Genomic DNA, 17,669 nt, shown 5'->3' on the forward strand with positions numbered 1-17,669 from the left:
ATTCAAACTCACAACCTCCTGCTGTTGGGATGAATTATTAGACAGTTGCAGGACGCCATGCTTTAAAGCTAAAACAACTAATATTTTTTCCAGTGTATTAAACTTTTACAGACACACAATCTGAGCTGCTACATGTGTTTCTGAGTGATGGACTGAGCCATCACCCCAACAGGAGGTTGTGAGTTTGAGTCCCCAGCGATGCCACAGCCATCTGTAAGTGTGGACCCAAGAGGGAAAATGTCTAGCAGGACTGTATGATGAGACTCCTGGCTGGTGGGGAAGTCGAGTATAAAACACAAGTTCATTTTATTTACCAAACTGAGATGCAGAACTAAAAAAATAAGAGAACTTTTGACTCAAGCTGGCTCAAGTGTTGAGTTGTGTGTCCTCAAGTTGAGTCAACTCATGAAAAGCCATGTAATCGGTTACTAAATCATTTTGAGTTGAGCAGACCTCTCATTTCTAACAGTGTGGCTTTGTTACAAACCAAATGTATTAAACACACCACACTGAGAAAGCTTATGTATCGCTTAGCCCTTTTTTATTTGACCTTGAGCTTGTTCTTACTTCAAAGGACTGCCGTACAGTATCACGAATCAGTCCATCGCACGGCAGACATTCGGCCTATAATATCAAATATCAAACATTTTTATAAAAGTATAAAAATACAAGTATAACTTTTTCATCATCATCTCAGTGAAATGTGATTAAAAATATGAACTGATTACTATAAAATGTTAGCTGATTGCTGAAACGCTGGCTGATGTGCGCGGTTTAACTGTCCGGACTGGCGCTGTCTTCTCCTTTGGTCACTTCTTTCTCAGGCTTCGTCTCTGTCGTTTCAATGTTGACCAGGTTGCCCAGCAGCCGCTGTTTCTGCACGCTGTTCCGCACACCATAGCCAAAGTAGATAAGCAGTCCTGATAGAGGCAAAGTCATGCACTTTTAGGCCTGAGGGAACTTTTTTCACATTTATACACTGTAAAAATGACCTATAACATGGTTTTGCAGTTCACTTTCATATATTGTTTTGTCTTTTTGGCCCTCGGCCCACCACAGACATTGAACTTTAGGCCCTCCAATGTTTGGACAGCCTTGCTTAAGACAATCCCTGTTATTTATTTCTTTATTTATTTATTTGTTAAATAATTTTGTCCTTCTTGTGTGCTCTGGCACTTACCCACAGCCATCCACACTGCATAGCGGGTCCACGTGTCTCCTCCCAGCTGAACCATCAGATAGATGTTGATGAACACACTCACCACAGGGAGTAAAGGCAGGAAGGGCACCTGCACACACACACACACACACACACACACACAACACACACACACACACACACACACAAAAGAAGTCTGACCCATTTTTATCATTTTTAGACTAGAACATGTGTAATGCAAGCATTTATGACACCTAGGCTTCAAAATAGAATAAGCAGCCTGCATAACGTTTTATGTTATTTAAATACTAATCAAAGTTCAGGTTGTCTTTACAGTCTCGCCCAGTAATTATATACGCTATATGGCCAAAAGTGTGTGGACACCTGACCATCACACCTATATGAATTTGTTGGACATCCCATTTCAAAACCATGAGCGTTAACAAGGAGTTGCTCCCCTTTGTAGCTCTTCTTGGGAGGCTTTCCACAAGATTGCCCATTCAGTCAAAAGAGCATTTGTGAGGTCAGACACTGATACTGGATGAGAAGGCCTGGCTCACAATCATCGTTCCAGTTCATCTCAAAGGAGGTCAGTGGGGTTGAGGTCAGGGCTCTGTGCAGACCACTAGAGTTCCCCCACATCAAACTCCTCAAACCATGTCATGTCACCTAAACTGTTGCCACAAAGTTGGAAGCATATAATTGCCTAAAATGTCGTTGTGCGCTGTGGCATTAACATCACCCTTCACTGGAACTAAGGAGCCCAAACCCTGAAAAACAGCCCCAGACGATTATCCCTCCTCCACCAAACTTTACTGTTGGCACTATGCATTCCAATAGGTAGTGTTCCCCTGGCATCTGCAAAACCCAGATTCATCTGTCAGACTGTCAGGTACTGAAGCGTGATCTGTGACTGCAGAGAACTTGTTTCCACTACTCCAGAGTCCAGTGGTGGCGTGCGTTACACCACTCCAGCCGACACTTGGCATTGCACATAGTGATCTTAGGCTTGTGTGCAGCTGCTTGGACGTTAATATGCATTTCATTAAGCTCCCAATGCACAGTTCCTGTGCTGATGTGGTCCCAGAGGGAGTTTAGCATTGGGCAATTCCTCTCTGTGAGTTTGCATGGACCACTGCTTCGTGGCTGCTCCTAGATGCTTGCATTTCACAATAACAGCCCTTACAGTTGACCGGGACAGAGCTAGCAAGAACGACGCAAACTGTTCCCCTGCCAGTGTTTGTCTGTGGAGATTGCATAGTAATGTGCTTGATTTTATACACCTGTTAGCAATGGGTCTGACTTAAACACCTGAACTCAATCATTTAGAGGGGTGTCCACATACTTTTGGCCATAGAGCGTATACTTAGCAATATAGTATTGTAATCAGGTCACATGATTGTAGAACACAGCTGTAACACACAAGCTCAATTCTTCTTTTTTTTCTAAACAAATAAATGCCCACTGTGCAGATAAAAAGCTTTTTATATATAATTTTCTCAGGTGTCTAAAACTTTTGCACACTACTGTATATAATTTTTACTACCAGTTTCTTCCACCAAAACACTTGGGTTCAGCAGCTTAGACTAAAACAACAATTGTTGTTACTCAGCTACTGGTGGCGACACAAGAATGGTGGAAGACTGTGCTGATATCTGACATAACAATACAGGTGGAATATTATTCAACCAGTGTGACTGTAGGGCCGTAATTAAGCAAGTAATCAGTGAATATATAAGCCTTGGAATCGGACGTACCTGCACTGTGATAACATTGCATATGATCATGTTGTACATACATGATTAAAGTACAGTAATGTATGCGCATTCTGTGTGTTTTCACCATGAAGGAGGCTTTGGTGGGGTTCTGCGGCTGCCTCCAGATGAGCAGAACGCTGAGCACCATTAGGAGGAGGATTACAGACACACACACCAGGCTCCAAACCTCCAGCAGCAGCAGATTCCTGATGGCTTTAGTCAACAGCACTGTCAGGACCAACACCAAGATGGCTGCAGAGACCAAGCAGAGAGAGGAACAAAATAACATAACCATGCTTACATGCTAATGCAGCTATAGGGCCTAGCTGGCCCAAAACACAACAATAACACAACTACGCTAATATATTAAAAGAGATACAGGGCCTAGCTGGCCCAAAACACAACAATAACACTACTACGCTAATATATTAAAAGAGATACAGGGCCTAGCTGGCCCAAAACACAAAAACAACACAACTACGCTAATATATTAAAAGAGATACAGGGCCTAGCTGGCCCAAAACACAAAAACAACACAACTACGCTAATATATTAAAAGAGATACAGGGCCTAGCTGGCCCAAAACACACCAACAACACAACTACGCTAATATATTTATAGTGATACAGGGCCTAGCTGGCCCAAAACACAACAACAACACAACTATGCTAATATATTAAAAGAGATACAGGGCCTAGCTGGCCCAAAACACAACAATAACACAACTACGCTAACATATTAAAAGAGATACAGGGCCTAGCTGGCCCAAAACACAACAATAACACAACTACGCTAATATATTAAAAGAGATACAGGGCCTAGCTGGCCCAAAACACAACAATAACACAACTATGCTAATATATTAAAAGAGATACAGGGCCTAGCTGGCCCAAAACACAACAATAACACAACTACGCTAATATATTAAAAGAGATACAGGGCCTAGCTGGCCCAAAACACAACAATAACACAACTATGCTAATATATTAAAAGAGATACAGGGCCTAGCTGGCCCAAAACACAACAATAACACAACTACGCTAACATATTAAAAGAGATACAGGGCCTAGCTGGCCCAAAACACAACAATAACACAACTATGCTAATATATTAAAAGAGATACAGGGCCTAGCTGGCCCAAAACACAACAATAACACAACTATGCTAATATATTAAAAGAGATACAGGGCCTAGCTGGCCCAAAACACAACAATAACACAACTACGCTAATATATTAAAAGAGATACAGGGCCTAGCAGGTCGAAATACAGCAATGCCACAAAATCAGATATAATAGTGATTAGAGCGTCTGATATTGTAGGTGCCAGAATGCTGTGTTTGTCAGATGTAAACATAAAGGTTGGCGGTCCGTACTGATGAATGCAGTGCATGTGCTGACGGTGTTTGAAGTTTCCTTGGTCGGGTAAGAGGGAGGTTTTAAAAAGCTGAACAAGGAGCTTTGCATCAAGTGCACATCATTTTCCGCTGACTCACTCTCCTGATACCTGTAGGGGAGAAAAATAGTTAAGCTTCAGGGCTTTAGGATAACAAAACAAACAACACTGTGAAATGTTAAATTATGTAATTTGAGTTTTATCTATACAGGTCAGTCTTTTGAGATCCAAAATATGTTTTTCTTACAAGGCTGGGTACTCTAAAGGAAGGGGTTAGGCTGTGCTTAAAGCATTTGTCATTAATTTGAAAGATGTGTCAGTCAGGAGGAAAAAACAGGCTTGAATACAGTGTGTGCACTGCTGCAAGTCATTTTGTAAAGCCTGAAATAGCAATTTAAGAGGTGCCGAGTCAGATTTCGGGGGAGTTTTTAAGACCACGTCATGTGTCTTTGCATATTAGCATCAAATGCACACACTTGAAAAGAAGGTCTGGCTCAATGTTTAGGTCAAAAATGCAAAATCAACATTATACTGATCAGAAGACACATTCTTTGCCATGTTTTGACTGAGTTCTCTTTGGATTCTCTTTCAATGCACTCGCAAACATCAGATGCATCCTCTTGGGGAAAGGGGTCTGAAGTCTAACCCACCTAATACAAAAAGTTCTTCTGTATGTTGGGTGCAATTGCACATTTCCACCAGAGAGGTCTCCAAATCCCCACATCGTACATATTTCAGCTTTAATCAATACTAATTCACGTTTCAAACATTCTGATTGGTGTGTATTTATGTGTGCTGGTCAGTGTCTCAGTCATGGAGTTAGGAATGACGTTGATGTGAAGCCGAGTCACTAACCTGAGTATGAGAATGCAAATGGCCACCAGAGTGTAGGCGAAGAGGGTTCCAATCGACATCATGTCGACCAGCGCCTTCAGGTCGAATAAGAGTGCCATTATTGCTGCAAATAAATCAGACCACATGATTTTCCTTTCTTTTCTTCTTTGTAGACCTTTTGTGTTTGGTACAGAAGTGTTCTCTGAAGCCCATTCATCAGATGGTAAGAATGGCACCCAAGTCACACGGGTTTCTAAGCTGAGTCTGTCATATTTCAGAGTGGGAAAAGTCACTGTGTGGACACAGCAGAGCCTGAGAATGGGGTGAGCGGTGAATGGAGAACAGTGTGCTCTACTAAGGCCAGTATTATGCTTTATTTGAGCCAAATTAGCAGGATTGTTTACATTCTCATCTGTGTCCCTTTTGTGTATTTAGAGGAATGAAAGTTGTGTCCACTAGGGGGCAGAATAAAACCAAGACTTCTTTAAGAATACCCTCCCTGAAGTCAGCAACGAACAAGGTGACAGCTCAGGAGACTATTTCTCACTCCAAATCTCCAGTCTTCTCCCCAAACTTTGTGGATCACTGAGCAGGTCCACTGGGCTGTAGGGCTGTGTAATTCTGCCATTTGGCAAGACAAGGCTGAGGAAGGCTTCAGCGCACTTTGCTTGAGGAAGTGCCCTCAATTCAGTGCAAAACACAGGGGACGACATAAAGCAGAGAGAATGCAAAGTAAAATATCTTCACGCAAATATTAGACGTCTTCTAATGTTAGTAATGCATTTGATGTACAAATTTGTAAAGACGAGCTGAAATCCTCTCTTATTAACGTTTTTAGCCTCAAAGATTCACCGTGATGATTCTGAGTGCTTCACTGAATGTCGCAGAACTTATGCTGCAAGAACACAGTTCTGACACATCAACGTACCACAACGTATCCCATTCATTTACATGGTGCATAATGGGTCTGGACCTAATGTGGTTGGTATAGTGTAGTGGATAATGCCTCTGCCTCCTATACTCTAGAATGGGGTTCAATCCCCTGCCTGGGTAAGCACCCTGCACTGTACTAATATAATGTAATAAGAGTCCTTGGGCAAGACTCCTAACACTAACCTCACCTATCTGTGTATAAACTGATTAAACTGAAAGTTGTTCTGGATAAAAGTGTCTGACAAGTGCCTAAAATGTACAATTGGCAATGTCTGATAAACTGTCCACTCAGAAAAGTCTGCCAGCAGAACTTACTGGTGAAATTGGAAATTAAATTTAACCAAAAGTGAATGCTTCCCTATAAACAAGGCAGCCCTGTTGATTAAACCCAGTGAAATCCTCTTTCACATTTCCAAATCTGGCTTCAGATGTCTTGGAGTAAAGGTTACATGTTCAGCATCTTCTCTCTGCACTGAGAACTTTCTTCCCTTCCTGGCAAGTCAGATTCTCACAAGACAGAATGTTCTTCCTCTGTCCTTGGCTGGTGGAATTCAGTGTATCAAAAGGAACGTTCTACCCCGCTTTTCATATCTTTCTGTATCCATCCCTGTTTTCCTACCAAAATCCTTCTTTCATTCCATAGACAAAAAAAATTGAAAAGCAAAAGACCTAAGATTAGCAGATGCCTCATTCAGAGAAGCAGACCCATAGGTGGTTTGGCTTTGCCAAATTTCCAAGAGATTCTGTTCTGGTTGCACCATCCAGATGAACAGTGGTGTAGAATTGAATCTTATTCCTCATCAACATCTCTTCATGGCCTTATATGCTCTCCAATTCCACTGTGCAGCAGGGTTTTTCATTGTAATCATACTTTTACAACTACTAAATTTTGGAACGTCATTATAGTCTCAAAGAATTTGCACAGATGTGTCCTATATATAATACTTTTAAATCCTTCTTGGTCATTCAGACACAGCATTTAATCACTGGTCTCAAAAATCTGAATGATCGCTATATAGACAACACCTTTGCCTGTTTTAAGATGTTATCAACTAAATTTGGCTTAAAACAGCTAAACTTATTCTGCTGCTTTCAGATTCATAACTCATTCACCTCCTAAATCAAAGCTGGAGGAACTTGTAGATACTTCAGTTATGACAAGAGGTTTGATATCAAGGATCTAAGCTCAAATTATAACAATGGAATGTACCACTATAGATAAAGTTAAATTAGGCTGGGACAAGAAGCTTAAAACAGAATTTTCCAAGGATCCAGTTTAAAGTAGTGCCTAGGATTCATTGTAAACTTAAATTTATCCAAAGATTACAGTAGAATGTGACAGATGTGAACTGTGTCTCCAGCTAACCTGACCCATATGTTTTGAATTGTCCCGAACCAACTGCATTCTGGCTGTATTTTCTGATGAACACTCGAAAATACTAGGCATTCAGTTAAAGTCATCAGCAGACATAACCATATTTGGCATTCCCAGCAATGCCTGTTTTCATTTTTAAAAAATTAGATATCTTAGTTGTCACCTCTCTTTTAGGTCATAGGAGACTTTTACTGCACTGGAAATCTCATGATGCCCCTGAATCTCACTATTATTAGAAGACATGATGCATTTTAACAGTTAGAGAAAATTAAATTCACTCTTTAGGGATTAGTAATGACACAAACACATAGCCTTACAGCTTTACACTGGACGTGTATCATATAACACAATTTTAAATTGAAATTTAATCAAGTACGTTACTATGATCCCATATGATAATTTGCATAGTATCATGATGCAATGCTTTGAAAGGCAATTGGTTAGGAGTTGGGTTGGCCCTAATTGAAAAACATGGTGGAACTGTATTTTATTTCTTATTTTGATGTATTTTTTGTTCTTCCCAATAAACTGAAGTTGTAAAAAATGTTCAGTTTTCCAACATTTGCTGTCGAGCAGAGCGGTGAGTGATTTTTTTGGGAGCCATGGACGCCGAACATCTCGTTGTTGAATTCCAGACAAACCCAGTATTATACAACAAAAACTAATGCCCATGTTTGCAAGTGTTGGTTGAGGGCCAGAACACTAACATGCATTAGATTAGATTAGATAACATGCACACTAACATGTATTAGAGACAAAGCATTAGATTCTCTTCTCTTTCCTCACCTGCTACAGTACCAGACGAGAGAGTGGCCACCACTGGACTCTTCCTGGAGCTGACCTTACAAAGTGCTTTGAAGAGAAGGCCATCTCTGGCCATGGCAAACAGCACTCGAGGCATTGGGAACATGGAGCCCAGGAGGCTGTGGAATGATTGGATCATTATTAACCCAAATAAATAACGAACCCAGTAATTTTCTGTATGACGCGGTGTTCTGCATGAAAATGGGAAAAGTAAATCACATTGCTAAAACAGTAGTAGTAGCCATAGCTTTTTTGGGGGGAGGGGTGGGTTAGTTAGGTCCAGTTAGCTCTCCCCCATCGTACAATGCATCCCACAGGACCCACTATAATGTTTTGTTATGTGCAGGGCTAATTTTCAGTGTCATGCACAGAAGTGGCAGTTAACCAGCCCAGTGTGGGCGGGAGGGGGACAACACGTACGTGTTGAGGAATCCCGCAAATGAACGGCCAAAATAAAATGATAATAATCACTTAATATTAAGCACATAAAAATATTATCCTACAGCAAAGTGCTGAAAATGAATGAACTCATTCTACATAGAAGTTCTAAGCTAGTTCTAAATAGAAACAACCCTGGAGAACAACACGTGAATCATGGTGGAGCCTTTAGACAGTCAGACAGCCACAGCTGTGGAAAGTGCTCTTAATAAAGGTGAACACACGACAATAGAGCTGAATAAAGGCAAGTCTGATGTGGTTTGTCAGTTGATGGAAAACAGCTATGCGCAACTGTGGGTGGGAGCGGGACAAAATGTTTAGGTTGCAGGCGGGAGCAGCACAAACGTTGCAGATTTTTTTGCACAAGCAGGACTGGGAGGAAATCTTGCAGGAGCTGGCTGGAGTGGGACTAAAAATTTGGTTCCTTACTGATCTTTGAAGTGCTGGCATTGCATAGTAATGCAATGTATTTATTTATTTAGTATTATTTTATTTAACATTTTTTGCAATATTAAGCTCAGCATGCTTAGAGGAACTGCAAATTCTGCAGATTTGTCTGCTAACAGATGTTCCTGTTTGCCTGCATCATGCTAAGTGATGGAGTGAGAGGGAGGTCATCCTCTTGGCCATGAATAGCTGTGGCATCACTGTGGAATGAACTCATGTCTGTACTTTTGTCCAAAAATAACTTTAGTGCAAAACTAACTTGGACAAGACAAGCACGTCTGATTGAAAATCGTGTAAATTAGATTTTTCACTCACCAAATGGTTTAACTGCCCAGTTTAAAGTTTCCTGTAACACAACCAATTTGGCTCAAAGCTACATAAGATTTCTAAGGGACAGACTTGTTTCATGCTAATCTGTGTAGTTATAGAACACAGGTTCTTCAGCAGTGGAACACAGTGACTATGACTGCATATCCCATAATTCTTAATTACCTGGTGGAGAGTGCGCACAGGGATCCCACAGCCACCACATACTTGGCTGCAGCCCAGCCCACGTAGGCGAATGCGACAGGCAGTGGACTGTGGATGTTGAGTAGGTAGTACGGCATCATCAGCGTGAGAGCGGCCGACACGCCAAAATAAGCCAAGAAACAGATGAGAAGAGCAATGACGATTCCCAGCGGGATGGACTTCTGAGGGTTCTTCACCTCCTCCCCTACAGCCACATTCAGAATTAAATTCAGACCACATTCAAAAAAGGTCAGTTCAGTTTAGTTCAAGTCCACTCAGTTAAACTCACAACATATCAAAATTAAGAAATGAAGCTTCTTCACAACTAGCAGTGGTAACCTCAATCTGCTGACCTCTTGGTGGCAGTTCCACCAGCAGAATGGAAACGGATGTGTTTTAAATTAATATACAGTCATATGTAAAAGTGTGAACACCCCAGTCAACATTTTTGTTGATTTTCTATGTGAAAATAAGTTACACATCCTAAGGGAAACACACTTATGGCCATATATGATCATTTTCTCATAATTTATCATAAATATGACTTAATGTCTCATAATTATGACTTCCTATTTCACAATAATGAGATACTAAGTCATACTTTTAAGATAGAATCTCATTGTTATAAGTCACAATTACTAAAGTATCTCCTTATTCTGAAATAGGAACTCATGATTATGACTTGCTATCTCATAAAAATGAAATAATACATAACTTAGATTAACTTAAATACATCATTATGACTTGCTATCTCAATACATAATACATAACACAGTACCTCATAATTACTACTTAGTGTCTCATAATAATTATGACATATATCATAATAGTGAGATAAGTCTATCTTAAAACGATGACTTAGTATCTCATAATTATGACTTGCTATCTCAAAATAATGAGATCCCCTTTCATCATTACAACTTAGTATCTTACAGTTTTGAACAAGGATCTCATAATAATAACTGACTGGTATATGTCATAATTTTGACTTACAATCTCATAATTACAACTTTGTCTCTCAATTATGACAGAGGATCTTATAATAATAACTTTATTGTCTCATAATTATGACTTAATATCTCATAATTGACTTAGTATCTCATAAGGATGAGAAAATGCTCTATTAAACAGTATCATGAGATAGTAAGTCATAATTGTGATAAATCTTATGAGACACTAATCATTATCATCCTATAGTAAATCATAATCATCAGATAGTAAACCATATTTATTAAAACTTTCTCTTTACTATGCCGTACTATACGTGGAACAGGCTGCCATAATTTGCAGAGTTTAAATGAGTTATAATGTTATAATTATGTCAAATTCAACAAATAAACAGTAATTCTGCAACTGAATTGTGCAATTCATGGACTCACTGTTTTTGAAACATAGTGGACATTCCATTAAACCTGTTACCTGTAGTTGCAATGCAGTCAAACCCCACAAACGCATAGAAACACGTTGCTGCTCCGGCCAGCGTGCCCTCAAACCCATAGGGGAAGAACCCACCAACCCCAAACTCAGAGGTCACATTCAGTGTGGACGTCAGGTTTCTGGAAAAAGGCCATTGTAAGTGTGTTTGAGGAGAAGTCAGTACATGGATTTCTTTCTTATTTTCTCTTGGAGAGTTTGTGCCATATCAAGACCAAAGCTACGGCTCCCAGACCTTTAACCTCCGACAACACACATATTAAAGCAACAGTTTGGCAAAAAAGAAAGAAATTTGCACAATTTTCCCTTTTAGTCAATTCAAGATCAACAGTTTGGCGTCTGCTGGCAGTTTCAAGATGGCAACCACCAATGTTTTAGTGATGCCTCTTAAATTAGGTTCATTTCTGGTCAAAACGACCGTTAAGTACAAGTTATCCATTTTTAGCATCTGGACAATTTCAAACTTTCAAAAAACAAAGACATGTTTAACGGAAAACTGCACAGAAGCTCCAACAGCTAAATATAATATAAATGTATCAGTTTTTACTGTGTCCACTCTTTACCGTCATTACAGCTTCTCTTCTTTTCAGGAGACTCACTTTCAGTTTCTCAAAGAAACCTGCAGGGATATTTTTCCACACCTCCAAAGTTCAGTCTTAGATGTTGGTTGAACATTTTCTAAAGTAATCATCTCCCACTGAGTGGTGTTGAGGTCTGGACTGTGGGGTGGTCAGTCCATTGTTCAGCTTCTTTGTTTGATGTGTCCGTCTCCTTTTCTCAGTGAGGTTCTTCTTGACAGCTACACATCCTTTCAGACCCACAGCGCTGAGTCGTCTTCTCACAGTGGAAGGATGGACAGAAACACCTGTGGATGTTTTCAGATCTGAAGCAGCTTGATTTTCTCCTCTCTCTCAAAGATGAAAGCTTTGAGTGCTGTTTATCTGATGGGGGCAGTTTTGGTGTCTACCAGGTCTTCCAGGTGGTTGTTAGGAGTCATATTTTTCTGTAGATTTTATAAGAATTTTTGAACTCCAGTTTTGGAAACTCTACTTTTCTCTTATTTTCCTTTGACTTTCTCCTTCCTTCTGGAAATGGATTGTTTTATGTTATCAATATATTAAGATTGCTTAACAGCTCTGTGCAATTTGAGCCTTGTAGCTCCGGTGCAAAACTAAAGAAGCAAACTTTATCAATTAAACTCAATTCAACTCAACTTTATTGTCATTCTACATATACAGTGGTACAGTTTAATGAAACACGGTAGGGCTTCTTCTCTTGTGCATAAACACTGAGACAAGGACATGAGGGCGCATGTACTTGTAGGGACATGTTCAAAACATCAGCCAGCACATCTGTCTCTGAATTCATCAGGAAACGTGTGGATGATGTGGTCCAAACTAAGAACATTCACGCTCTTCCAAACCAAAAACCCTGAATGAACAGTGAGGTCCACAGTTTACTTAAAGCACATGATGCAGCCCTCAGATCTGGTAACAGAGAAGATCTGAGAGCAGCCAGACACCAAACGTCTTTCTTGGTCGACTACATTTGGGGTAGGGGAAAAACTGTGCAAATTAGATTTTTCACTGAACTAATCATCTGTTGGCTCAGTGTTTTCCCTACTCAGCTCATCTGATTAGGAGTGAGAGAGCACACAAAGCTGGACTAGGACTAAGACTGATGCACAGAAGAACTGAGAAATTCCCTGAGGCTTACAGACTTACTCAAGCTCTGCTGTTACGTTCTGTAACGTCTCCTCTGTGATCCTCCAGTTCTCCAGATTCCCCTTGATGAAGCCAGTGATGATGACGAAGATCAACACCAGTATGTTGACGCTGGTAAAAATCTTGTTGACTGTGGTCGACTCTTTCACACCGAAGGCAAGGAGGCCTATAACACGTATGATTGATAAGCGAGCCAGTTTGTACATTCAGTGTAAAAACTTAATAAAAATGATGTAAAGGGGATCCTGAGACGATACCAGCAAGAATCATGATGAGACCAGCTGCAAAGAAGTCTGGGTAAGGGGCCAGGCCGGGCAGACCCATGGCCGCGTGTTTGCTGAAGTAATTGGCCATCACATTTCCAATGAGGTCGTCAAAAGTGCCGCTCCACGCTCGGGCCACACTGGAGGTGCCTGTAGGAGGAGAATGAGTGCGGTCATTCAGAGGAATAGCTTTGTGTCGATTTGATTATGGTGGCCTGGGTTCAGTTCCCCAGCCAGGCGATCAGGGTCCTTTCTGTGTGGAGTTCGCAGGTTCTCCAGTCCAAAAACATGCTGCTAGGTAGATTGGAGATGCTAAATTGGCCCTAGGTATGTCTGTGTATGTGCGTCTGCCCTGTGATGGACTGCCTACCCTTTCTGCCCAATGAGCGCAACCCTCACGACCCAGGAGGATAAGCGGCTTAGAAGATGTATACAGTATGCATGTGTGTCATTTCAAAACCAGTGGAGTTTCATAGTTATAATCGAAAGAACAACAGTTCTAATTTCATTAGGGCTAATTTGTCTACAATTTCTATGTACACACACATGTTTGACAGAGTTTGACATTGAGTTCTACTGAATTGTGATCTGAGCCCAAGTTTTTTGTTCTTTTACTAAGTACAGGGAAACATGTTGAAATGATAGTCTGTGCTGACTGACCACATGAAACAGCTGCAGAAGACAGAGACTGGGTTGAAAAGGCTGTAGTACTCCTTTAAAACTGGGCATATTAAAAGTTTTCCCCCACCTATAACATAAGAGAGTAGCAGGTTCCACCCTGTGATGAAAGCCCACACCTCCCCCACGGTGACGTAGCTGTAGAGATACGCCGAGCCCGTCTTGGGGACCCTGGAGCCGAACTCAGCGTAGCACAGGCCGGCGAAGATGGAGGCCAGGGCAGCGATGAGGAAGGAGATGATGATGCTGGGGCCGGAGAGTGTCCGGGCCACCTCGCCGGACAGCACGTAAACACCAGCGCCGAGCGTACTGCCCACACCCAGAGCCACCAGGTCCACTGTGGTCAGACAGCGGCGGAAGGTGGACACTTCACCTTCTGGCTCCAGAGGCTTCCTGCGGGAAAGTCCGCGTAGGAAGGAACAAAACTTCTGTCCACACATGGTCAGTTGCCCTGCCAGAGAGAGAAAATGGCACCGAGGGGCTTCAGTGGAAACTGTGAGCTTATAAAAGTGAGATTACACTGATTTTTTAAAACATCTGCAGTGGTTTCAGTGGTTTAGATGTGAAACAGAGTCATTCAGAGTGTGTTTGGTGTGAAATGGTTCATTATAGAGACTCAGGTTTCTTTACAGTGGTGGTGATAGGAACCAGACGTCACAATGTCTACAACGCAAATACAGCCATTTCATTTACTGTCCAAAACCACCAGTGAACCTACACGAGTCTTCTGAGCTTTATTTGTAATGTTGATGATGGTAAAATAAAGGTAAACATCAAAGTTTTCTTTAGGGACTATTTTGCCAATAACACACTGGGATGTACCTTCCCTGAATAGGTTTTTTTAATTTACATTTTAGGCCCATACCTTCTCAAAACTATCATAAAACAATATTTCGGTCATCACACAACGTATTCATAACTATTTTGTGTAATAACTTTCTGTGAAGGAGCTTTTGGATCCCTTAAACTCTTCAGACGTCTGGTTCCTATCACCACCACTGTGAACAATTCTGATTGACATTTCACACCAAACCACTCTGAATGACCTTGTTTACATCTTAACCACTAAATTATGCAGAAGTGTTTAAAAATTGATAGAATTCCCTTTAAGCTGTTTTGGTGAGTCTCCAACTAGTTCAGTAATAATTGACCCATTTATGCCCGTATGTAAAACCATAAAGAGAAAAATATAAACAATCTATTTGTCCATTTTTTTTTTGTATGACATTAAATACAGTATTTTGGTCGAAAGGAGTTACAGACAACAAAACAATACAAAATATATGTTTATTTAAAGTATAACTATACAGAATCTTATCACTTTAAAACAATCAGAACGATCTGTGAGGCACTTTTGCTTATCATAGTGAATTAGTAGCTGGACGTGAGTTAATCCAAATAAATATGTGCGATTTTGAGTTCATTTCATAAGTTGAAATGGTTTCCAAGCAGATTTTTAAGAAGTACAAATGTTATCAAAACAAACGTACATATAATTCAAAATTTCACAGTGGTGGTGATGGGAACCAGACGTCTGAAGAGCTTAATGCCTTTAAAAGCTACATCACAGAAAGTTATTACAGAAAATGGTGCATGAGAAATTGTTTTATGATTAGTTTGATTTAAAGTTTTGGTCTTAAACATATTGTTAAACATTCCATTATGGTGGTGGAATTCATGCAGGATACTGTGAGGAAAAATAGTCCCCAAAGAAAACTTATTTTTATCAGATTTACTTCCATTTTACGATCATGAACATTACATATAAACACTCAGAAGACATATAGGTTCACTGGTGGTTTAGGATAATAGATAAAATGTCTACATAGGTCTGGTTCCTTTTCAGCATCACTGTAAAGAAACCTGAGTCTCTACAGTGAACCATTTCACACCAAACCACTCTGAACGACTTTACATCTCAACAGTTGAATTACGCACAAATTTTGGAAAAATGGGTGGAATTCCCCTCGTATCTCAAACAGTAGAAAGGAAACTTCTCTCTCTGAAGTCCTTACCTGTGTTTAATGCTCTGCTCCAGTATGTGTGTCTGAGAGGGAAAAGAAGTGATGTGTCATTCTTAAGCCCTTTCAAAAGTCCTGATGCAGCAGATCGCTTTATCGGGACTCTGATAGGACACTGCTGATGGCAATAAGTGCACCTGAACTTGAATTAATTGCATTATAAAAGCATTCCTGTGGTTCAGATTGTCTTATTTTGTGACAAACAGAGATTCACAGACGAAAAGAGAAAAAATCACTCACCCTACTGCAGAGTGCTCATGGTTTCAGGTTGCTGAACTGAATCTTGGAACCATTCCTTCGTTACTCTGAACATGAGGTGGGGGAAAGGTTAAAAAAGCGAGGCAGTAATTCACGTGGCATTCGTGAATTAAGATTAAAGCTCATGGTGGCCGTATCTGCGATAGCTGGGGGAACGTATGGCTGCAGATAAAAGGATTTAGGCAGAGTGAAAGGGGACCACACAGGAGATCAGTGACAGTGGAATATGTGGAGTAGGGCAGGTCACGTGTTATAAAGCTACAGCAGCAGCAACAAGGACCCTCACTCACAGACACATTCATTAAAAGGCAAAAAAACACATTATTTCTCACATTTCAGATTTCAAGGGCCCTTTTCCAGCCACAGAGAGATAAGCTGAGAAAAGCAAATACTTTTCCTCGACTCACTGATATACGGTGATTGGAGGATCAACACTGCAGCATTGAACACGCTTGTTCTGCTAATGTACTTTACATTTAGTTTATCTTGTTTCTGCTGCTCTGCTGTCAGAACGTATCTGATTTCTGTGCTTTCTTGACTTTCTTGACGAGTCTATGTCGTCATATGGCTTCACTTTAGGACATGAGTGGGCAAATTCCACCCTGATGGGCCTCAGAACAAGCACCTTCCCAGTGCTAATCACCCTGATTGGGCTTTTTTTGCTGTTTGGCGATGTTTTAACCCTACACCCTCTTCAATCAGCTACGGATCTCAATACTAGTTATTCAGTAACTACAAAGAACTACAGGGAAATTCCACCGATTTTTCGAAATTCCTGCACAGTTCAGTCTCTGAGATGTAAACAAAGCCGTTCAGTGTGGTTTGATATGAAACGTTACAGTGGTGGTGATAGGAACCAGGGGTCGCAGCACAAATATAGCCATTTTATTTTCACAAATACTGCTGTTATTCACTACTTTACTAGTTATAACTAGTATTATTACTGTTATTATTTATTATTAAGTTTTTTTATTATTATTCGCCTAAAAAAAATCTCTCTTTAAGCTGATGGTCTCTTTAAAAGCTCCACAGAGCCTTGAAAAAATCACTGTTTTTTATAATGACACAAATGTGGTTTAGCAAGTTATTAGCACCTCTTACTGCCAATATTATTTGTGGTTGTTCAAAATAACTACATTACACTCTCAGAAACAAAGGTAGTAAACTGTCACTGGGGCAGTGTCACTGGGGTGGTACTCTCAAGGGTACATCTCAGTACCTTTAGTCAGGGAACATAACTGTACCATAAAGTTGTACTGACTCCACACACCCCGTCTCGTCTCCAGGCTTTTAATTTATTGTTCTGTTTTAGAACAATCGGTTATGAAAAGGTACAAATCTGTACTTTTCATCTGTTTTTTTTAAGGTTTACAATTAGACCTTATAACCACTGTTGTACCTTTGGGGGAACATTTACGTTGTTTGTATCTTGATGAATGAAAAATGTACCTCACGGAACCTTTATTTCTCACAGTGTATGCATATTGACGCACAGTTAAAGGTTCTACATGCAAACAGCTATTTCCAATGTGAAGATGTAGCGGTGTAAATGCATCCTGAGCCATGAATAATGTCACATCACCTCTATGTGTGTTATAATACAAGCTTCTCTGTTTTTTATTTTCATAGCCGGACCGGCT

The 17,669-nt window shown here is 40.4% G+C and overlaps 1 protein-coding gene across 1 annotated transcript; it reads right to left on the reverse strand.

Annotated features, from left to right (window-relative positions):
- Nucleotides 1-774: 774 nt before the first annotated feature.
- LOC118811351 (cationic amino acid transporter 2-like) lies at nt 775-14,190 on the reverse strand. Its single transcript, XM_036575511.1, has 11 exons — nt 13,821-14,190; nt 13,067-13,222; nt 12,810-12,975; nt 11,071-11,207; nt 9,634-9,856; nt 8,239-8,375; nt 5,166-5,268; nt 4,291-4,421; nt 3,002-3,168; nt 1,181-1,289; nt 775-920 (listed from the first exon to the last, which is right to left on the reverse strand). The coding sequence occupies exons 1-11, from the start codon at nt 14,188-14,190 to the stop codon at nt 775-777; spliced, it is 1,845 nt and encodes a 614-aa protein (XP_036431404.1).
- Nucleotides 14,191-17,669: the final 3,479 nt, after the last annotated feature.

The sequence above is a fragment of the Colossoma macropomum genome, unplaced genomic scaffold, assembly GCF_904425465.1.
Source record: "Colossoma macropomum unplaced genomic scaffold, Colossoma_macropomum, whole genome shotgun sequence".
Lineage (NCBI taxonomy): Eukaryota > Metazoa > Chordata > Actinopteri > Characiformes > Serrasalmidae > Colossoma > Colossoma macropomum.